Source organism: Lemur catta, chromosome 1 (genome assembly GCF_020740605.2).
Source record: "Lemur catta isolate mLemCat1 chromosome 1, mLemCat1.pri, whole genome shotgun sequence".
NCBI classification, from domain to species: Eukaryota; Metazoa; Chordata; class Mammalia; order Primates; family Lemuridae; genus Lemur; species Lemur catta.
Genome location: NC_059128.1, coordinates 222,367,107 through 222,390,788, shown reverse-complemented (window position 1 = coordinate 222,390,788; position 23,682 = coordinate 222,367,107). Strand labels below are relative to the sequence as shown.

The window sequence follows — 23,682 nt, the reverse complement described above, 5'->3', positions numbered from 1 at the left end:
GCCTGCCCCCTTTCCGCGGATGCCTGCCTGTCCTTCCCAGCCTGGCTCTCCCCCAGCCAAGCACGGTGGCACATGCTCTACCTGAGTGTGTCTGTCCCAGAGCTGGCGGTATGTGGACCCGCCTTTCTCCCAGCCACAGCGGTGAAGACCTAAGTGCTGGGATGGAGAGGGGGACGGGCAGGGAGGGAGGCCTCGCAGAGTCCTTTAGCCCAAGCAACCAGCCCTCACTGGTTTGGGAAGCAGGAGTGTTCCATGAGGTTCTGCCCAGCTCAAGCCACAGTTTACTGTTTTGTTTGCTTGTTTTCCATCGATGCTTTCGCATACACCTTCACTGGAGCTACATTGAGGAATCATGAGAGTTCTGGGCCAGGATTGGGTGTTGCTGAGCCCCCAGTCTACTCCAAAACCATACCAGTATTGCTAACATCCAGCAGGAATGCACCCCAACTCCAACCACAAGACAAGGACTAAAAGGTGTGCACCGGATCTCATAACAAGGAGGTCACGAGTGTCCTTACCAGAGCCAGGTCGGTGGCACGGTAGGAAGTGAGAGAAGAGTGAGTGGCAGGTGGGGAAGAGAGAAGTGTGTGCAGCCAACTGTTCCACAGAACAGGAGGAGAGAGGTGGAGGCGGTGAAGGGCATGGGTCGAGGCCAAGATGAGAACTGGCCCAGAGGAACACACAGAGAGACAATCAGACTGACAAAGGGAGGTCCCTTAGGAGGGGGGAAGATAGAAACATCTAGAGCACAAGGTAGGAATTACCTTTGGACAAAGCATCACCCCTTCCATTGCAACAGGAGGGAAAGAAAACAATGAGTCCAGGACAGGCAAGTTTATAGATTTGGTAGCAAAGAGCTGCAGGAACTGCTGTCTCATAGCTCTGCTTTCTCTGTGAAATTGGGGGTGATACCCTGGGCTGAGAGGGAGCCGGAGATTTAAGGAAGATGGGAACCATGGACAGTGAGCTGGACAGCTGCCCAAGGGTGAGAGGCCCAGGGGACTGATCCCAGCCCGGGGCTTGAAGCCTGTGTGGCCCCAGAGGGGCTGCTGGGCCCAGCCTGGGCAGCTCAGACAAGTTCACCCTTGGCGGACACTTGTTCCACCCACTAGAAAGCAGCAAACGGAAGACTCCAGCTAGGGGTCTGACAGCTGAGTTCTCAACCTAATAATTCAAGTTACCTACCTGATAATGTAGTTTATATTAAAAAAAAAAAAGCCCACAGAAACAAGGAAAAATCTTCTGGATCCCAGGCTAAGCCCCTGTCTCTCATTTTCCCCCCTGGATGGGTCAATATTCCCTGACGGGGAAGGCTGCCACCAACAGATTAGTATTTTTCCAGGTATATTCCAGGAGCCTTAGTGCTAAAGAAGTTCCAAGGATAAAGGTGAAAAATAGGTTTGGAAAATCCTGCATTAGCACCACCTCTCTTGGAGATTCACAAATGGCATTCACATGCAGAAAGACTGGAAATGTTTAGCAGGAGAGAAAACTTTAATATTGTTTCTGTGTCCTACACCACAGAGGCCTCTCTCTACCATGCCCATCCTCCCATTGCCACTTAGAACTGATAGCCTGTGGATGTCACGTCAACAGACATTAAAATAAACAAATCACCTGCAGGAGAACAGGACTGTCAGCCCAAGCGCAGGCAGCTAGTGGTTACTGATGGACATTCTCCAGTTTCCATAGCCCCCTGGTTATCTATCTGGTATGTCTGAAATGGCTGTCATTTAAACAGCTATCTCTCGAGGAAGATTTTCAGCTTGTTGAAGGGCGAATATCATCTGTGGCATGAACAGAAGCATTTTAAATCTGTGAGAAATCCCACAGTCCAAGAGTCAAGTGAGTGCAGATCCAGTGTGCTGAGCGCGCTGCAGACAAGCATTCTCGGTCCAGATGCCGCCTTATAAGGTGACCTGATATTTTCTCATGGCCCAGGCCACCCTCTAAAAATATCCAGAGACAGAGTCAGAGTGGGAACTGACCTCCCTGAACACTTCAAATATTAACAAGCAGGCCCTCGACTAAACAGGAGGGCTGACACCTGCTTTATGACCCAGCTCCAGAAGCTCTCGGCTATTCAAAACCAAGCAGTCCGCAGGGGCCCTGATGGGGACGGCTCTACAGCTGGAAGAAAATTGACCGAGCCTCCAAGCACACACTCAAGCTGGTTTCTTTGTTCTAAAAAAAAAAAATATGATTTCATGTACTCCTCCAGAATATGCTTTAAAATCTGTCTCTGCTTTATATGGACAATAAAGATCCGTGACTGATTTTCATTAGAGCCCCTTTCGGCGTCCTTGGGCTGAAGCTGTTTTCCAAACGCCTTTGGCTCCAAAGCCCCCCCGCACCCCCCGCCCCAGATCACTTGTGAGGTACTGCCCCCCAGTGGGGAAGCCCAGCTACGACAACACGGAGGCGGAAATGGTGTTCCGGGCTTTAAGTGCAGCATCTGGAAACACATCTGGATTGCATCCACCCAAGGCCAAAGATAGATGCGAAAGCGCTGCCGTAGTAGTAAGTCTATGCTCTGGAATTAGGGAGCAGAAAACATGATTTCCAAACATAGAAGGATTTATGAAACGAGTACTAGGTCCTTCAATACACAGCCTCTTACATGCTTATTTTTGCTCATCAAACGAGAGATTTTTAGGGTGAATTACCTTTTGTGGGAAAGATTATTTTTGGTAATGAGACTTGTCCCCATAACACTAAAGGACTATCTTTAAATTAAAAAAAATATTAAACAGTCTCTCACATGTTTAAAAGAAAGTGCTGGTCAAAAAAACCACACAGCTCTCTTCTAACTCTGGTTCCCGGAGGCTGAGGAATGTTAATAGGTATGGCTATTTTTGGTAATAGTTGCTTAGAACAGTTTCTTCACCACTAAACTGTATGACAATGAGCCAGGTTATTTGTGAGGCTGGGATTTTTTTTTTCTTTTAAATAATAAAAGGAATTGCAAAGCTAATCTTCATTCTTGCTAAAGGGAACACAACAACACAGCAGTATTTTCGGAATGCTGTGTGTAACAGTAGGCCTCTTAATTATACCAATGGTAATTCCTCCAGGCTAAGGCTTATGTTAACATAGTACACATAATTGCCACAAAATATGACAATGACAAATTAGAAAGCCCTGGTTTCCCATTACAGCCCGAAGATTGTAAAGGTTGTTTTCTGGGTCGCCTCTACTATTAACTTTACCATCTGTTCTTTAGTTTCAGTTGCAATAATTTTATTTCTCTTCCTGTAAATGAAAAGCCTGTCTCTGAAACAGAGCAGGCTCTGTATGAGGACACAGGTAGTCTAACCACGGGGCTGGTAACACTCAGGCCGGGATCAGACAGCATTTAGGAAGAAAAGGTTATCTGTTGCCCCAGTTTATGCAACTTTAACAAATGTGAAATAAAGTAAGCACCAAGCCCCCCCAAACAATATATATCTTAAAGTCTGTTTTTCTTGATGATATTTAGAAAAAAAAAACTTTTTAAACATAAAAAATTTGCCCTTTGGAACAAAGACCACACTCTGGGGCAGTGGAGATGGTTAACTCTGAGAAAGACCCAGCAGACTGGGGGTGGGGTGGGTGGGTACGTTACTGCTACAGGCACCACGAGCGAGACGTCAGCCAGAGAAGTAACTAGAACGTGCCAGCACAAGAAGACAGCAGTGCTTTTGTTCTGCGGTGAAACAACTGGGGGTCCAGAGCTAGCTCAGAAGTGACCCAGCTGAGGACACCCTAAGTCGGAGTCCTTCCCACTGCTTCTGTGACCTTGAGTGAGGGAGCAGTTCCTAGGATTGTTCTATGTTTAGAGGCATTTTCAGGATGAGGTGCTTGAACTTGACCACATTTTGTTTTAATATAAGATGAACAGTACTGGGCAACAGTACCTCCCTCTCAGCTTCTACCAGAAAAGTTACACTAAAAAAACCTCATTATAAGACAAGGGTTCTCAACCTTTTGCTGATTAACTTAAGAGATTTCTTGTTCACTTACACGAGGCATCCCAGCGTGCAGACTGGCTCAGTGAGTCTGAGGACTGACTGGCAGGGAAGAATGACTTTATGGAAACCTCTTAATATAATCTGTTTCCTGTGAGTGCAGAACCATTATGAATAGTAGAAATAGATTTTAAAATCATCAGAGAACGAGCTGGAGTCCATAACGGGACTAAAACCCTTCCATATTCCTACGACACCACATTCGGGCCTATTGAATGTGAAAAACCATTACACTTCCTGGTCAGTAGTTCAAATCCAGGCAGAGCACACACTAGTTTATTTTGAAATGCAACACAGATCGGTATTTTATGAATACAACTTATCATCACATTAACATTATCAGGTAAAAACAGCTTTCAAATGCATGCATAGAAAGTTAAGCATAGTCTTTGAACTCCTTATTCTAAATATACAAAAAATACATTTAAATTATATAATTTTAGTGAATCAAAGACTTATAAAATTACAATTTTGGTTTTCACAACATAGAAAAAATACAAAAATGACTATATATATGGGTGTATAATTTTTTACCCAAATTTCAAAGGAGCAGTACATATTGACTTTGATGTTTTAAGATGTTTTATCCGAAACTCAGAATTGAAAATAATTTGCAGGTTGGATCACATAAATGCAAACCCTTTATTATAAATGAATAACGAAAAAAAAAAAAACAAGTGAAAAATGAGGGCAGGATCTCTTCATATGCCTCTTTTTTTTTTTTTTTTTTTTTTGAGACAGAGGATCGCTTTGTTGCCCAGGCTAGAGTGAGTGCCGTGGCGTCAGCCTAGCTCACAGCAACCTCAAACTCCCGGGCTTAAGCGATCCTACTGCCTCAGCCTCCCGAGTAGCTGGGACTACAGACATGTGCCACCACACCCGGCTAATTTTTTCTATATATATTTTTAGTTGTCCAGATAATTTCTTTCTATTTTTAGTAGAGACGGGGTCTCGCTCAGGCTGGTCTCGAACTCCTGACCTCGAGCGATCCACCCACCTCGGCCTCCCAGAGTGCTAGGATTACAGGCGTGAGCCACCACGCCCGGCCTCATATGCCTCTTTAACTCTACATCTTCTACACCTTTCCTATCGGAGGTTTGCTCTGGAGGAACTTTTTCATCTTCGAGGATAGTGCTTTATTCCATGACACACTCTCCATGGTGCCTTTGATAACAGCTGGTACATGTTAAATGAATAATCCCAACTTTAGCAAACAGAACACAGCAAGATGCAGATTAGCAGCTTGTGTCTACAAAGCACTACTGCGCACCTCAAAGAATTCTCTCTTTGAGAAGGAGGCCCTGCAGGGGGATCTGAAACACCCACTCAAGTGGGTAGCGGGAAGATGATGCCTTGGACTGTGCCCTGAAATGAAACTGCTCGGTCTAACGAAATACCCACAAAAACACTACATCCCTCATTCACACTTCATAGGAAGAGGTGACATTTGGTGGGTTGGATGTTCTTAATTTATAAAAGAACACTACTTCAAAAGAGAAATGAACTCATGTTAGGGATAGGGAGAGAGGTTATTGAAGGACACGGTGACATGCCTTGCTGATCTGCCATAAGGATTCTAAAGGTTGATGTACAAGAATTCACACTGGGGTAGAGACCCTTCTTGAAAAGGAACTGTTTGCTGTGTTCTCGCTGCCAAAGTTCAATTCGATGCAATACCACTGTCTGCAACAGAATGTTTTTCATAACCAGTGACAAATTATAATAAAGAGGCCTGAATAAAACCCCCAGTCCAGCAATCCCAAATACCTGCACTTTTCATCTTATCTTTTAGAAGTTTTCCAAAAACAATTGAAAAAAATCTTTATTGAATAAAGTAATAAGACTAATATAACTCAGGTTATTCTACTTTGCAGTAGAAATAAATTTTGGAAGAATAAAAAGACAGAGAAAGTATGAAAAAAAATCTTTCCCACATATTTGTCTATCAAATACAAGAATAGATTCCAATCTCACAATGCCCAAGAGTGCTGACTTTCAGAAGCAGAATTTTAATGTTCAATTAAAAAATAATTTATTACACACCTGCCTGCAATAAATTTTTAAGCTTCTATGAAAATAAGCATTTAAAAATTTAGTTTTACATTATGACACTCTTTTGATATTAGCAATTATATTGTAAATGACAACTACTCAGTAAGCTAGACTTAGTCTTAAAGATCAACTGAAAAAAAAAAAAGAAAGAAAAGAAAAAACAAAAAACGCCTCCATAAAGAAATAAAGAAGATACTGCGTTGTTTAAAATTTAATGCACATCTAAAACTTGTGCTTTTACATTTTCATCCAACCCTTCTTGAAGGGCTTTAAATGCACAGCTGAGCAACCGAATGGTATGAAGATGTGATGTTAATTAGACAATGTCCATAGGACCAAAATATTTCTTGGCTGCTCCAACACCCAGAGATGATATTGCTTTTAGCTCATAGTTGCCCAACTGGAACAGTTTACTGCCTCTGGCCTTACACAACTTGGTGGGAATTAACATAGGAGCATAATTAGGAAAAGTATCCAAACAGAAGAGAGAAAATTAAAAATTAAAATTATAATGGTGTAAAAACCTATTCCTGAATGTTTTTCTGGACTACATTTCTGATGTGGCGCCTTCCGTGTGCTTCGATTACAGAGTCCCCACTCCCACGTGGCTGGATTGGCTTCAGGTCCGTAAATGAGAATGGCTACCGGCACACACCTTACTTGCATCACTCAGAGGTGTTCTGAGCACAGTACTGTGAAAGGTGCTTGTCACTTACTAGCTATGGAGTTTTCCCTCTCTGAGAACTGTCATTTTGTTAAAATATGATTGAGGCTGAGCTCCAGATAAGGTTGGTTCTTACAATGTACACATACTCACTAAACTCAAGCACGTTTCTTAGTGGCAGGCAGTAATGACTCAATTGAAAACAAACAAAAGGATTCTAGTTGTTTTTGGATTACGGGCACTATCCCAAAGCTTCACAGGCATATACATTTTATAATTCATTCAGTAGATATGAGGGGATAAGTCCCAGCCATAACTTCAGAGCATTCCAGAGAACAAAGTTTGCCGCTTCAAAAGTACAAATAGCTTCCAGCATGCAGTCAAGCACTTTGAAAAGGGAATGCTAAACACACTGCAGACTGAAACATAACTCTACTGCAAGCTGGGCATTCAGTTGGTACAACTTCATTACTCAGACTGTAACTTCCAAGTATTTAGTGTTACAGATATTTATTTATCAGATACATGAAGGACACAGGAGGATATAAAATGCCAAATCTCTTTCTAGCGCCATCATAAATATTGGGAACTTCTGGTTGAAAGAAAGAGCATGCTGAAATGGACTGGCCAGGATGTTTTATGTAACAGCCTTTTAAAATAGAAAATCCCAGGCCCACATGACACTGGATTTTGGTTTTTGTTTTATTTTAAATATTTTAAAAATAGTTCTTACTTATTTTCTATGAAACGTATTGGGAACTCAAAAAGTCTGCAGCATTTTTTGATCATTGAAAAGTTTGTTTTTTTGGGGGGATGTGCAGAAAGCAGGAACTATTCAAATTTCTTGTGTTCTTCAGTATGAGATAGGACCTTTCTTCTCTGATGTATCATGTGGAAGTACAACTGGGGGAAAACTAGAAAGGAAAGAAAAAAAAAAGGTTAAGGAGATCATTTAAAATTGCATGTTCTATTTAAAGCATGGACTTGAGGTCCTCTCTGACCCTCTGACTACTTTCTTGTCTAGCAACCAAGGAAGGTAACAAGGTGGGCTTGGGGAAGGGCAGGAACAACACTGAGAGACTTACCTTTCTTTCCTGCTTTAGCTGAGGGGGAGCATGGTGGGGAGTCGGATGACAGGTACTACTGTCACTATCACTACCAATCAAGATGCCCAGAGCCACCAAATAATACTCTTTACACTGTTGTTTTTTTTTTTTTGAGACAGGGTTTTGCTCTGTTGTCTGGGCTACAGTGCAGTGGTGTCATCAGTCATAGCCTACTGTAGCCTCAAACTCCTGGGCTCAAGCTATCTTCACATTTATTCTGATCAATTTCACAACAACCAGGTAAGGAATTCCAGTGATGGAGTTAGTATTCGTTTTTCAAGGAGGAAGAATTCAAGCTCCCGGGAGGATAAACAACTTGCCTGGGGTTCCACAGGAAATGGCTGACAGAGCTAGGACCAGGCTCTGGCTTCTGGCCCTCAGTCTAGTTTCTCTGGTCCTGGGGTGGGGTGGAGCACTCCAAACTACTTCCCAAGAGATGTTATTCTTTCAATGGGAAGGCTGAGGACGGGGAGGAATACATTTGACTTGAACACAACTAAGCTAGGTTTAGATGCAGAAAAAGCTCTTATGAAAAGTAAGCCATATCTTAGGCACTGCAGATTCTTCTGTTCTTGGTCATTTCAGAGAATATTTTTAAAAGTACTGGTTCTCAAATGAACAGGGTGGTACTGCTTCCCTAGGGAATATACAGAAATAAGTGGAGAAAGGGGAAGGTTACTGGCATTTAGCACACGGGGCCAGAGAATATGAAAACATCCTACCATGCACACCAGTTGCCACAGCTGAGAACTGTCCCACCCAAAATGCCTAGGGTGTTCCTGCTGGGAAATGCCAGTTTGCACTACCTGGCCTACACAAGGTTACTGCGTGTAAACAACTTCAGGTGGGATGGCCTTCGGTATACAATACCCTCCCCTCCCCTCCCTTTCCCAATAGCTCCAATTCTTATTTTTTAGACAGTAACCTATCTTTTGTGGAGCTAATTTCTACTATTGCCAATCCTCCCCTGACAGTTTCTTCCTTTTTAAATGGGCTCCAAGCTGCCAGATTTCCAAGGGTCCTGCCAAAGCACCCAGGACATCGGTGGGTGCGCACAGAGCCGCTGAGCTGCACGGGAGGCCGGGTGCTCCATGGCGCTGCCGTCCACTCCACGTGCTATTTCTAGGCAGGAAGTTGTTCGCAGAAAAGACCCAGCCTATGCATACAATTCAACAGGGAGAGAACTATTTTGGTACGGAAGCCAGAATATTTGACAAGCTCTATAATCTAAAAACTGGAAGTAAAGATATAATTAAGCCATAAGGAATGCTAATTGTAATCATTTCAAAACGTGGGGCCAGTCACATTTCTATAGACTGACTTTAGCAAAGGGAAACGTTGTGAGCTAAGCTTGCTAGGGACCCTTCCTGCTGGCTGTATTTGTGACTATGTTACCAGCCTCACAGCTGGGGTGGAGGGTCCAGGGGAGGATAATGACCTAGAAGCCAAGCATTAGGGACTTAGTGGCAGTTAAAGCAAAACAGCCAAGTAAGAACTCATTTCCATGGGCAAGGGCCTGCTGGCTATCAGAAGGGTCAGATGCCAGAAATGGGGACAGATATGGCCTTTCATTCCTTCACATCTCCCAGAGGTCCCTTAGTGCCCCAGAGAAAGGAATGTGGGTGGGAGGTCAGGGGCCTGGGGGTGCTTGGGCTGTTCTCCACAGCTTGAGCAATGACATGTGGGGCGCCAGAACTTTCATGCTGCCTCCATCTGAATTACCTACATGTTCAGACCGAACCTAACTGACTGAAACAATTCCGGATGTGTGGCTACTATTTTTAACTACATGGGCTATACTCAGGATAAACACTAAAAAAAAAAAAATCTCAGTGTGACAATGGGCTATTGAGAATTCTACCTTCTGCTCTGTCAGTTCAGGACACTTGGAGGGCAGACCGTCACTGGGCACGCGTGTGTGTCTGCCCCTGTGTGTCAGGGCTGCGGGGGCTGTGGGTGCTACCGAGCCTTCCCTTCTTTTAGAAGATGGCCAGTCCCTTTGGGGTTGCTTCCCCGCTGGGGAGAGGAGGGCTTGTGGAGGATGAGAGCAACTGGAAATGCTCTGCCTGGGCCAAGTCCCTTTCCAGCGTCTCTGTAGACTAGAGGTGTGGTTATGGCTGGGGAGTGCCAGCTTCTCGGCGTCCTCACCCATGTCAGTGTTTCTTGACCTTTTTTTGTCTCCTCCCCCATAACCCATTTTCGCCAATTTTGAGGGGAAAATATAAACAGGACTTAGACACCGACGGGGTCCTCAGATACTGCATTGTACAGACGCTGTACACACTGCAAGTGAAGCAGACCAGGATAGGAGCACCTTGCCAGGGACCCAAAACACCCCAACACGAGGAGGAAGCGCTGGGGCCAATGCTCCTGGGCCACAACGTGGGCTGAGTGCACAATGTGGCAATGGGTCAGGACATGAGGAACAGGTGCTACTTTACATAATACATGGAGATCATCAACATCCCACTGAAGAAGATTAAAAGAACGCTAAATTGTAGAAAGAAAACTAAATTTGGTAAAGGAGGTTGCATGTCAACAGCAACCTCTCCTAATTCTGCATTTTCTTCTGATAAATACAAAGCTGTGGAAAGCTGGAAACGTGCAGCTGGCTGGAACAAACTGTACAAACGGTCTCAATATTAACAACTTGAACTACTGACAACACCCAGGGTGCTGGCTCAGGCCAGAGCCCAGTGAGTGCCAGCAGATGCAAAGGGCGCCCTGGAGCAGCAGGTGTGGGTGGCCTGGGCGCCATCTTGGACCTGGGTGAGGTGTCACGGATTTTGATCTTTTAATCAGGAATCTTTTAATCTTGATTTGAGATCCACCCTTTTTCCTGGTCTATAAGAGGTAAGCTGCCTTAAAAAAGAAATTATATTAGACTTAACCAAGCCGAGTTCTCCTACCGAAACGAGGCTGAGATCGGAAGAGAGAAGAAACTGAGGTAAAGAAAACAGACTTCTCCTGGGAGCAGAGTCTGTTCTTGCTCTCTAACAGGCAGCAGGCCCCGAGGGCTGCTTTCTCTCTCCTCTGTCTCTTCCAGGGGAAGATGCAAAGATGCAAAGTCCCACAGAACTGGGCTTGTTTTCTTCCAGGAACCTTATTGTCTTGGGAGGGCTACCTGGGCTTGACTGGGCCCAGCCACTGCATCAAGAGGTCAGCAGAAAGAGGCAAAAGACTGGCACCGGCTGGTGCCAGAGCAAAAAGATGACCAGCAGAAACCCTGAGGGAGGGACCCCCAGATTTCTGTCAATGTGGAATCACCGTGCCATGGGTTTGATTTCATAATACCCTTCCTGCCCCTTTCCCAGTTATCCAATATGGTACATATCTCCCATTTGTTCAAAAACTATTAATATGTTGAATTTAAATAAATTCTGTGGTGCCCACTGGGATAATATGTGTTACTCTGGGTGTGGTGAAATCGCAACTGTGAATTGTTGCTCTAGAGAGTGGAAAATGAAACTCTAAGGAGACAACTTTAGAGGCCGGGCATGGTGGCTCATGCCCGTAATCCCAGCACTTTGGGAGGCCAAGGCAAGAGGATTGCTTGAGCCTAGCAGTTTAAGGTGGCAGTGAGCAATGATCATGCCATTGCACTCTAGGTTGGGCAACAGAATGAGAACTTGTCTCTAAAAAAAGAAAAAAAGAAAAGGAAAATAATATTAGAAAGATGAAAAACTAGTAGTTAATTTTTATTACTTAAGGTTTTAGATTCATATATATATATATATATATATATATACATACACACACATACACATGTATATATACACATATATGTATATGTGGGGAGTGGGGAGAGAAGGAGAAGGAGGGAGACGGAGAGAGACACAGACAGAGACAGGGTCTCACTTTGTTGTCTGGGCATGATGCCTGGGGGCAGTGGCGTCATCATAGCTCACTGCAACCTCCAACTCCTGGGCTCAAGTGATCCTTCTGCTTTAGCCTCCTGAGTAGCTGGAATTATAGGCATGCACCACCATGCCTGGCTAATTTTTCTATTTTTTTGTAGAGACAGGGTCTTGCTATATTGCTCAGGCTGGTCTGGAACTCCTGACCTCCAGCAGTCCTCCTGCCTTGGCTTCCCAAAGTGCTGATTATAGGCATGAGCCACCACTCCTGGCCACGTTTATTTTTTGTTTGAAAATCAACTACCTTCTACATTTGAAGAGAGATGGCCTTTAGCCTCCATCATTCCAGTACTGAAGAGGAGGACTTGATAATGAATAAAGAGTGGAAAATGAATCACGAAACAGAATTGCGTCCAAGAATTTCTCCAAGATGAGCCTTCACATGAAATCTGGATGTAGTTTCTTTCTCACAGTGCATGAAATGCAATTTTCCACAGAGGGACACAAACATGTCGCTTATGATTGTTAGGATGATTCATTCAGATAAGGCTGTGAGCCAAAGAAAAATCCAACCCTGTCTGAATTTAACCTGGGGTTTAGGGGAGAATATAGCATCTATCTTCATAGACTAAAATAAGATTCAGAGTTGCAATGGCTACAGAAATAGCTGAATAGGAAGAAACACTAACATTATATGTCATTGGGTATAACAAGATCCTTTTTGGTATGTAGAAATTATAAGATTTACAACTAAACATCAGAATTCAAAAAAAGGACTAAACTCTTCCTCAACAAACAGGATTCACCTCACAGAGACATCAAACGAGTCTTTCTCTTTTTGTTTAGAAAACGAAAAGTCTTGAGTGGAGTGCAGTGGCTATAGGATGCAGGTGTGACCATATTACACTACAGCCTTGAACTGCCAGTGTCAAGCAATCCTCCCACCTCAGCCTCCTGAATAGACGAAAACATGTCTTCTTCTGTCACTGAGCATGTTGATAAGCATGTTTGATTATCTATCTATCTACCTATTTATTTATGTATTTTTGAGACAGTCTTGCTCTGTTGGCCCAGCTAGAGTGCAATGGCGTCATCACAGCTCACTGCAACCTGGAACTCCTGGTCTTTAGGGATCCTCCTGCCTCAGCCTCCTGAATAGATGGGACAACAGGCATGCGCCAGCATGCCCAGCTAGTAGAGACAGGGTCTCTGGCTCAAGCTGGTCTAGACCTCCTGACCTCAAGCGATCCTCCGCTTCAGCCTCCTAGAGTTCTAGGATTACAGGTATGAGTCACCGCACCCAGCCTATCCATATATTTAAATCTTTGGTAGAACTATTAAAATAACTGGAAACCATCCTGAAGAGAACACTATGTCCCATTCAGATGGTTTTAGTGCTAATAAGAAAAGGAAAAACAGAAAAATATAAACTATTTTCATTTTATTTGTTTCTAGTTTACTACTGATCCCTTCAAAATGAAGTTAACTGTCTATTTTGATATAGTAACCATTGCAAAAATCTTTTTGCCATGTGTTTTTTTTTGTTTGTTTTTTAAACATCTCACTGGTAGACAATACCATGTTTTTCAAATACCATAATAAGCAGTTCTCAAGAGGCAGAAAAATAAAATCAAGGTAAGTAGTCTTTCATGGCTTTTTTGTTTTCCACTCAGTACTTTCCCCCAATATCTAGTTACCCTACCCTGGTATTCACTATTTTAAACCCACATACTGAGAAGGGCTCCATTTTGGCAGCTGTACTGAGAAGGGTTCATCTTTATTCAATTACTGCCGGAGAAAATTCCCTTTGACAGTTGGCATTCAATAAAAACCAAGCGTTCCCAGGAAATTAGATTTACCTTTACTTGGACATGGTGCAAAAACAATCAAAGACATTTAACTCTAGTTATTGTACAGCCAACTTTTAAAACATAATTAAATATACGCAGAGCTGTTTACTTACTGGGAATGTAGGAGATCATTACTAGGATCAGGAACGCATAGTAGTCGAAGGAGAAATTGTACTTGTTGGGTAAACTGATGGAGTACAGGCCGGCCTGTCTGACAAAGGGCAGGGCTGCATACATTGTGAGCAGTTCTCCTGACACTCCCATCGGGTACAGCACAATGAAAAGTGTGTACCTAAAACAAAGAAAAATCTTCATTACTCAGGCGCAGAGCCAGCTTTAGGAGAAAGATGCACTACCGCTCTTCTAATCAGTACCGGTCTCTCAGAAAGCTGTTTTTATACATTTTCTTGTTTACTTACTCTTTCAAGACAGGTTGTACAAACCAGTTTTTGAAAAGGGCCTATAGCAAGTATATGTTTTCTGAATGTTCTAGAACAAAATAAATGTGTTCAGTCAGCCTCAAAATTTGGCCTGACTAAAGAAACAACTGTTCAAAACAATTTTCTACAATAACAAAGGGATATCAAATACTGGCAAAGTAGGGGCACTTGGCCATGGTTTATACTGAAGGGTCCTGCCCTGTGGGCTAAGGCATGGGACTGTGGGATTTGCAGGGGGGTCAGGGTGGTGGTGGGGAGGAATTGGAACATGTTTTCTAGGAATTCCTATAACATGCACTAAGTCTGGTCTGCGGACTGAAAATAAAAATAGTGCAAACATGTATACTGCTACTATTCTTCAAAAGTCTGTACATGCTATTGTGAAAAATCAAATGCATGTAATTAAAAAAATTAAATTCATAATAGCTTTAGGTTATTATGTAATTTTCCAATTAAAAAAACCCCACAATTACAATTACCATCACATGGGAGGTGATCCACACAATTTTTTCACTTTAAAAAAGAGTTCTCTATGTTTCAAAAAGGATTCAGGGCTGGACACAGTGGCTTACACCTGTAATCCCAGCATATTGGGAGGCCGAGGTGGGAGGACAGCTTGAGGCCAGGAGTTCCAGACCAGCCTGAGCAACACAGTAAGTCCCCATCTTTATAGAAAATAGAAAAATTAGCCAGGCATGGTGGTGCATGCCTGTAGTTCTAGCTCCTCAGGAGGCTGAGGCAGTAGGATCCTGTGAGCCCAGGAGTTGGAGGTTTCAATGAGCTATGATACTGCCACTGCAGTCTAGCCTGGGGAACAGAGCAAGACCCTGTCTCTTAAATAAAATAAAAAAAAAAAAAATTCAAGCTAACTGAAAGCCATTCTGAGGTATAAACACCACTAAAGGAGTGACCAGCTCAGACTATAACACATTAACTGCCACATGAGTTGTATTTAACTCATGCTAGTTTTGAGCCAGGGCCTCATGAAGCAAAACCCTGTAGTTGGTTCATGAAAATCTTACTTGTTGATGTTCTTATTGTTAAAATATTGACAATTTAATTCTAAAAATGTAGATTGCATTGCATATAACTCATGCACAGAAAACAACATAAAAAAATAACAAATTAGAAAGGATCGTGGCTGGGCTCACGCCTGTAATCCCAGCACTCTGGGAGGCCGAGGCGGGCGGATCGCTTGAGCTCAGGAGTTCCAGACCAGCCTGAGCAAGAGCGAGGCCCCGTCTTTACTAAAAATAGAAACAAATTAGCTGGACAACTAAAAATACACAGAAAAATTTAGCTGGGCATGGTGGCGCATCCCTGTAGTCCCAGCTACTTGGGAGGCTGAGGCATAAGTATTGCTTGAGCCCAGGAGTTTGAGGTTGCTATGAGCTAGGCTGACGCCACGGCACTCTAGCCTGGGCAACAGAGTGAGACTCTGTCTCAAAAAAAAATAAAAGAAAGGATCATTTGTTTTAATAGAACACCATGGCCCCAGAGAAAAAATTTTTTTTCTAGTGTGGCAGTCAATGTGTTAAAAAGCCTTGGCTGTTGGTGGCTTATAACGAGCAATGAACTACAAGTTTCCAGGCACAGGAATTGTGAGGATGAAGGGAAGACATGTTCCCCACTGCCAATTTTAGCCATGCTAAGGAGGACAATGGAAAAGGAAAAATTTTTGAGAGGCTGTGGAGAACAGTGGACAAAGAATCTTTCTCCAACAGTGAAGTCAGGTCTTAGTCAACAAACTTCCCCTACAACCAGGGTAGACGGCTCTCGCCATGCCTGTCCATGCTGGCTAGTGCTGCTATTTCCTATTCTCCCCTTTTCCCAATAAAAATGTTTATTGCAAACAAAAAATAATGGAGGAGTTCTCATGCTTGAAATGTTGGAAACAATTGGATTATGTCCCTAATTTAATCACGGAACTCATCAACTGTCTAGGAATCACTATTTTCCTTCTCTGAAATGAGGCATTTCAGCCCCAAGGACAATTTGGACCCTTCTGCTTTGTCACCCCTTCGTAGTCTTTCCCAACTCAGAACCCTGCTCACAATTGTCTCGGGGGTAAACAGAGGACTATCAGCCTTTTACTCAACTCATAATGAATATTACTGGTAAAAATAATCAAAGCAAAATAAAATAGATAAGCTAAAACACATAATGTTTATTATTAACTAAATATTAGTTTAAGAGTCACAGCTTCTTGGCCAAACTGAGATTAGGAAAATTAGACTAGGTCCAAAAAACATCACAATGGCAAAGGCTCATCAGTAAAATCTGATATGGACAAAAAAGGGATGTTTCATCACATCTCTGTTGAATAATTTAAGTGAAAAGAACTGATCCCAATAAAAATATCATATAAAACATAAAAATTTTAAAACAGGATTCCTATTAATCAAAGTAGAGACCCCTTTTCTGATGAAATCTACAGACCAGATTTCTGCTCAACCTCTATCTCATACGATTTTATTTTTAGAAACTTAGAGGTAATATTTAGGCAATAAAGGGGAAATGCAATGATGGATAACTTCAAAAGTTAGTCTTCATTCCATCCACGTTTTTACCTGGCCCATTTGATGAGGTAAGGCAGATGGTTTAATAGACTGAATGTATAAAAGGAGTAACGGACAATTTCCGTGAGTGTCCAGGCAACAACAAACAGGAGGACACTGTCTTCACTCTGTACCTAGAGGAAAAGAAAAACAAAAGCAAAACCAAACACATGAAAAACGCGAATGAAGAAGCACCCACAATGTGCAGAACCCCTGCAGGGCGGGAGAATTAAGTCCATGCTGCCACTGGTCTCTACCCACAGGGGCCACGGTACAGCGCAGAAGGAGCCTGCCGAGGACAGGAACTCGGCCTAGGACAACAGTTGTGCAGAGCCAAAGGATGAGCGCTAAGTGGGAGAGCACTCAGTTAGCAGGAGTGACAGCAGCAGGGCAGGGGCAGGAGATGAGCTGCACCCACAGGAGAAACCAACACTGAGCTTCCCTGTCATGTGGAGGAGTGGGAGTCAACAGCAGTTAGGTAAGGAGGGTGGAGAGCTTGGGATCCATTACTAAGACTTCTGGTTTGATTTGCATGACAAATGAGAACCCAAGGAAATTTCTAAGAAGGGGAATGTAATGATGAAAGCAGAATTGAGATGAGGCTAATTCATGGGGCAGGGTGAATTCAAGCGAAGGAAATGGGACCATTTGTGGGGGGGGGCAGTCAGGGAGTGCATTTATTCTCTCCCACTGGTGACTTCTTCCCTGGGAGGAGGCCTGCATTAACTCTTCAGCAATTAGAGAAGCTTCCATGCTGATCCCAGGAGGCAGCTAGAGTCAGAAAAGCTTTGAAACTCCCAGCTTCCTCTGAAGGTGTTTTATAATGAAAAACCAATAAACTTTTTAAAGAGCCCTTTAGGTGTTTTTTAAGGAGATATTCTCCTGGATTGAAATTTATTGCTGTAGTATTAACTTTCAGTACCTCCCCCACTCTACCCAGCTGGGTTTGTAATGATCTTTTGTGCCTGAAAACCAATAGTAAGAAACAACCTTGCATCCCAATCAGTTTCCATGCATCCAAAACAATCCCAGACTCAGGTGATTAATAAACTGAACAAATCGACTACAAGACAGACTTTCTCAGTCCTAATACCTAACACAGCAAAGGTATGGCATTCTAGCCTTAACTTTTGCTCCTTTCCATTTGCAATGTTAATAGTTTTTAGCACTTATATTCTTCCTTAGAAGGTGTACATGGAGCAATCCACCTACACAATGAAATAAGTAGTCATTTACATACCTATTAACTAAATTGCTCTGACAAAGAATTTCATAAATGCATAGTTACTATTCTCTAAAAATAATAAGAATGTTATATTGTCAAGAGCAAGAGTACTTTTTGTTTTCCTGGAGCTCTCACATTAGCCAAAGTAAAGCAAAAGCTAAACACCTCTAAAGCTTTCATGTTGAGATTTTTCAGTTTGTCTTCAAATCCCTGCTTAAAAACCACCTATACTAAATAAAACATAATTTCAGAGCATGCTTTGCTTTTTGGTGTATTTTGTAATCCTCCTCATCTTAAGAAGATGTATTTTTACAGCTATGGGCTAAAGCTTTGGCTAAAAGATCTCTGGGTTATCACAGGAAGCCCTTCTAATATTTTGTACGATAAACATCTTGAAAGCAGGGAATGTGTTTTATTCATCTTTTGCCTTCCCAAATCACTTTGTGCTTTTCACAAGTGGGAGCTCAATAAATATTTGTGGAGCAAACAAATTCAATCCTAATTAGGTCACTCCAAGACTCAGTTCGCTTCTTTTCAGTGCCTGGTATTAGTTTCTGTGTAGTCTTAGCGGCCTTCAAATAAAAAGGTAAAAAAACCCATGAAAACCCCCAAACCTCCAGCTCTGACCCAGCCTAGAGGTTGGTTATTTGATTCCCCCCAATATTTGCCCACCAAGTAGACTTTATCCAAAGGAACTATGACAGTCTCAGACTCAGGCTAAATATGAAAGCCATCTGCTTCCAGAGTCCAGCTGTGAAGACCACGTCATAAGTCTTGAAAAAAGACTGGAGATACAGGAAACGACAGTTTTGTGCAAAATGATATCTTCAAATCAACTGGAAATGCAACATTTTTATCAAGACGGGACTTGTATAAAGTCAGAGATCAACCTTATCTGATTTGCAGATAATTATCGAATAACACAAAACAGGGGCAAAATATAATGAATGAGGGAAAAATGTAATGAGTTAAAACCAGTAAGATCAATGAGACTGGACAGATAATTGTACGCTCGTGTTTATAGCAGCATTATTAACAATAGTCAAAGGGTGGAAGCAACCCAGGTGTGTCTACCAATGTATGAATGGATAAACAAAATGTGATCTATACGTACAACAGCCTTAAAAAGGAGGAAATTCTCACACATGCTACAACATGGATGAACCTTTAAGATATCAGAAATAAACCAGTCACAAAAGGACAAATACTGTATGATTCCACTCATACCTACAGGAGTCAAATGCAGAGAAAGAAAGTAGAGACAGAAGGTTGCCAGGAGCTGGGGTGGAAAGAAAGAGGTGATTATTGTTTAGCTAGTATGGAGTTTCAGTTTGGGGAGATAAAAAAAGTTCTGGAGATGGATGGTGATGGTGTTGTACAACAATGGTAAAGTACCAATGCAATTGAACCGTACCCTTAAAAACGGTTTAAGTGGTAAATTTCATGTGACTTATATTTTACCATTAAAAAAAAAAACAAAACCAACCCCCGTAAGACCAAATTTAACAGGGCTAAATATAAAGTTACACAGGACTCAGCAACAACAAAATGGCTCCAGAACAGAAAGGAGAAGAACTGAAGTATGAAACCAAGAGATTTGGTTTGGTGAATCACAAGCTTCACAGGGGCCCACGGGGCGTGAGGTGGCTGTTGAAACAAACAAACCCCAGCACTCAGCCACATTAACAGCCTCATCCCAATTACTACATTCTAAATAGATTAGACCCCACCTAGGGATCAGAGTTTCTTTTTTTTTTTTTGAGACAGTGTGTCACTTTGTTGCCCGGGCTAGAGTGAGTGCCGTGGCATCAGCCTAGCTCACAGCAACCTCAGACTCCTGGGCTTAAGCGATCCTACTGCCTCAGCCTCCCTAGTAGCTGGGACTACAGGCATGAGCCACCATGCCCGGCTAATTTTTTTGTATATATATTTTTAGTTGGCCAGATAATTTCTTTCTATTTTTTTTTAGTAGAAGCGATCCTACTGCCTCAGCCTCCCTAGTAGCTGGGACTACAGGCATGAGCCACCATGCCCGGCTAATTTTTTTGTATATATATTTTTAGTTGGCCAGATAATTTCTTTCTATTTTTTTTTAGTAGAGACGGGGTCTCACTCTTGCTCAGGCTGGTCTTGAACTCCTGACCTCGAGCGATCCACCCGCCTCGGCCTCCCAGAGCTAGGATTACAGGCGTGAGCCACCGCGCCCGGCCAGAGTTTCTTATAAGAACCCCTGAATTGGCCAGGCATGCTGGCTCATGCCCCATCTCACAAAAAAAAAAAAAAAGGGAAAAGATAAAAAGAACCTCTGAATTAGCAGAGCTTACCTTGGAAAGGAAAGAGAGGGTAAGTACTTTAAAATATGTAAAGGGTACCATGGGCAAGGGGCATATGGACATGAGGCTAATGGATAAAATAACAGGGAATAAACGTCCAGTTCAAAGTAAGAAAAACTATGTAACCAACCAGTTGACTAATGAAATAGGCCACCTCATGAAGCTGTGTGCTCTGAGGCCCTGGACATATCCAAACCAAGACCGCCCAGGAGATAGTCCTGCGTAGGAGGGGAGGCTGAGCTGGATGGCAGCCGGTAACGGCTTCCAGCTGCTGCTCTTTGGAAAGGTGTGTGCGTATATCCTCCCCGTGGACAAGGCACGAAGCTCTGGCTGAGACTAATCTCCTCGTGTGAGCTGAAATTGTTTTGGTTGGGGAAAAAAGGTAGAGTCTTTGATAGTACTTCTTGAAAATAATTTTTCCTTTATCAAAGAAGGCAGGAAAGGAGAGAGGAATTTAAATGATCTGTCATTACTGATGGCTGTAAAATGGGAATAGCTGTCTGGCTATTTACTCCTCCCTTGACGGCATGGTCTGCAAGGGTCCACGGCTCATTATTTGGCTTCCTCATCCCCAATACAGGTATGGACACGAGGAATGTGTGGAATCAGTGCCCCTTACATTGGATGATAATTGATATTTTTCTTTTTTAAAAAATTAAAAAATGTTTTCTTTTTCTTTTTTTAGAGACAGGGTCTTGCTGTCACCCAGGCTGGAGTGCAGTGGTGCAATCTTAGCTCACTGCAGCCTTGCAAGTGATCCTCCTGCCTCAGCCTCCCAAAGTGCTGGGATTACAGGCATAAGCCACCACGCCTGGACTTTCTTTTTCTTTTTTGAAAGCAAGAATTGGGCACATTTTCTAACAAATGGGGAGTGCCTTTCTATTAAGGGCCAGTGACACAGACAAAAAGAACCAACTGATAGCCTCACAGAAGTAAAAAAAAAAAAAAAAAAAAACACAAAAAACCAAAAGCCAGTTTATCTTTGGAGGAGTTTTTTGAGGGGCAAAGGATGAGATTACAAAAAGTTCAACTCAACTGCTTTTTAAATTAAAAATTAGAAACATGCAATTTTATCATTATCAAGAATAAGTAGTTTAATATGTCTGTGCAAACATTTGCAACCAAATGATCACAGTAGTAGTATTCACAATAACTGAAAAGTTAAAACCTAAATATTCATCAACTGGTGAATGGATAAACAAAATGAGATATACAGCCATACAATGGAATACTGTGCAGCAACATAAAGGAAAGAAATATTGACACATGGTACAACACAGAAGAACTTCTAAAATATTATGCTGAGTGAAAGAAGCCAAATGCAAATGACCACACGTTATATAGCATTTTATGTGAATGTCTAGGAGAGGCACATCTAGAGACAGAAAGTAGATTGGCAGCTGCCACGGCCTGGGAGTGGGAATTAACTATAAGGGGCATAAGGGATCATATTGTGGTGATAGAAATGTTCTTAAACCAGATTACGGTGCAGTTGCCCAACTTGGTAAATTTATTAAAAAGTACTGAATTGTACACTTCAAATGAGTGAATTTTATAAATTATATCTCCGTAAAGTTGCTTAATAAAAAATTAAAGGTTTGCTTTAGATACACATTATTGCTTTTTAGAGGAAAAGGTGGTGCATGTAGGGCATAGAGGGAGAAGGGAGATAATGAAGATTTTTACGATTTACAACAGAGAAGGGGACAAAAGGCCAGGTTTAGGATAGGTTGCCAAAAATGTCTCAAAGCCGTGTTTCAAAGTTACTTATTCACAACAATGGGCACAAATAGGGGAGTGGGCACTGGGCAGCCCTTCCCGTTAGGAAATCTTCCTTTGCTTGGTACTGTGAGCTGCGTATTGGATACTCCACGTTGCAGACGGAGGTTTCCACCCCCTGCTCTAAAGCGAGGGAGGAGGCGGGAGGGTGTAGGCGGCTTGTGTCATTTAGCCAACGGAGTTTACATAGAAATTCAAGCTGGAGAAACAAATGGGTGCAAGAGAAAACCCTTTACACACAAATAGCATCATATGTTTGACTTTAAAAGGCACAGGGAGTATCAGTACATGAAAAGCTGTCATTTTTATTACATTCAAAGAAAAACAGATGGTGCCACATCAGAAAATCGCTATTGTAGAAACCTATTCTTCTTAGCATTTTGGAATCTGCTGCTTACCACTCTGGTCATTTCAAAGAAATTCCCTGACCAAGCTTTACGGCAAGCATTCTTTCTTCTTCTTAAAACTGCTTTCATTTATGAAGAGAAGAGATTTTGGTAAAATCTAAGAGGGTAGGAGACTAGAGTCTGTTCTTGGAAAAATGGTGGAGATTGTGTTTGTCTTAGTTTGCTCAGGCTGCCATAACAAAATACCACAGACTAGGGGGCTTAAACAACAGAAAGGTAACTGCTCACACTCCTGCAGGCGAGGAGTCTGAGATCAGGGTGGCAACTGGTAAGGAATCTCTTCCTGACTTGTAGGCAGCGCCTTCTCCACATGTCCGTCCTCACACAGTATCTTCACCTATAAGGGCACTAATGCCACCACAAGGGCTCCACCCTCATGACTTCATCTAAGCTTATCCCCCAAAGGCCCAGCCCCAAATACCATCACCCTGGGGGTTAGGGCTTCAATGAATGAATATTTTTTGGTCAGAGACACAATTCAGTCCATAACAACAATCTAGAACAGGTGTTGGCAAACTTTTTCTGTAAAGGGCTGGATATCATATAATTTAGGCTTTGTACCACACGTGGCCTTTGTTACATATTCATCTTTGTTGTTTTTCACACCCTTTAAAAATGTAAAAGCTGGCCAGGTGTGGTGGCTCATGCCTGTAATCCCAGCAACTCTGAGAGGCCAAGGTGGGAGGAGCGTTTGAGGTCAGGAGTTCGAAACCAGCCTGTGCAAAAGCAAGACCCTGTCTCTATTAAAAATAGAAAAAATTAGCCAGGCATGGTGGCGTGTGTCTGTAGTCCCAGCTACTCAGGAGGCTGAAGCAAGAGGATCGCTTGAGCCCAGGAATTCAAGGTCTTAGATTCTAAATGACCATCCTCCACTAAGAGAAATTGGGGCTCCTTGGCAAATGGCTGGATTCCAGGGCTGGCACAGGGGAAGGCGCAAGATGAGTCTAGAAATCCATTTGTGCCAGAAGGTAAGGAAATACTCAATTTTTTTAAACATATATTACCTCACTGAATCCCCATTTTATAGATAAGGAAAATGAGGTTTAGAGAATTTGAGGGTTTGTAGGTCTGGTCCCTAAACCCTGAACAGTTTTGGTTTGTCTTCTTGGGCTTCAGGCCTCACACGCATGCATGCATACACACATGCAGATGTGTTATGGGGACAACAACTCTCTTGTGGAATCAAGAACATTTGGAAGGAATCCTGTACAGGAAGAGCCTGGAGAACAAATAAGGTAAATGTGATGGTTATTTAGTGTTAAGAAAGCCATCTGTTCTTCAATAAATGTAGCCAACCTCTGAAAAGGGAATACAGAATGTGATTTGGACACTAAAGGGACTGAGGGGAAGAGGCTCACTAGAAAAGATTGAGTAACAAAAAATTACAGGTCACTGGTGTCCACA

General features: G+C 42.5%; 1 protein-coding gene across 1 annotated transcript in view; it reads right to left on the bottom strand.

Moving 5' to 3' along the window:
• Nucleotides 1-7,203: 7,203 nt before the first annotated feature.
• HACD2 (3-hydroxyacyl-CoA dehydratase 2) overlaps nt 7,204-23,682 on the bottom strand; it is an 87,690-nt gene continuing 71,211 nt past the window's right edge. Inside the window, exons 5-7 of the mRNA XM_045540124.1 lie at nt 16,547-16,668; nt 13,650-13,828; nt 7,204-7,637 (exon numbers count right to left, since the gene is read on the bottom strand). Coding sequence (XP_045396080.1) covers nt 7,555-7,637; nt 13,650-13,828; nt 16,547-16,668 — 384 coding nt within the window. The 3' untranslated portion in view covers nt 7,204-7,554. The remainder of the gene's footprint in view (nt 7,638-13,649; nt 13,829-16,546; nt 16,669-23,682) is intronic.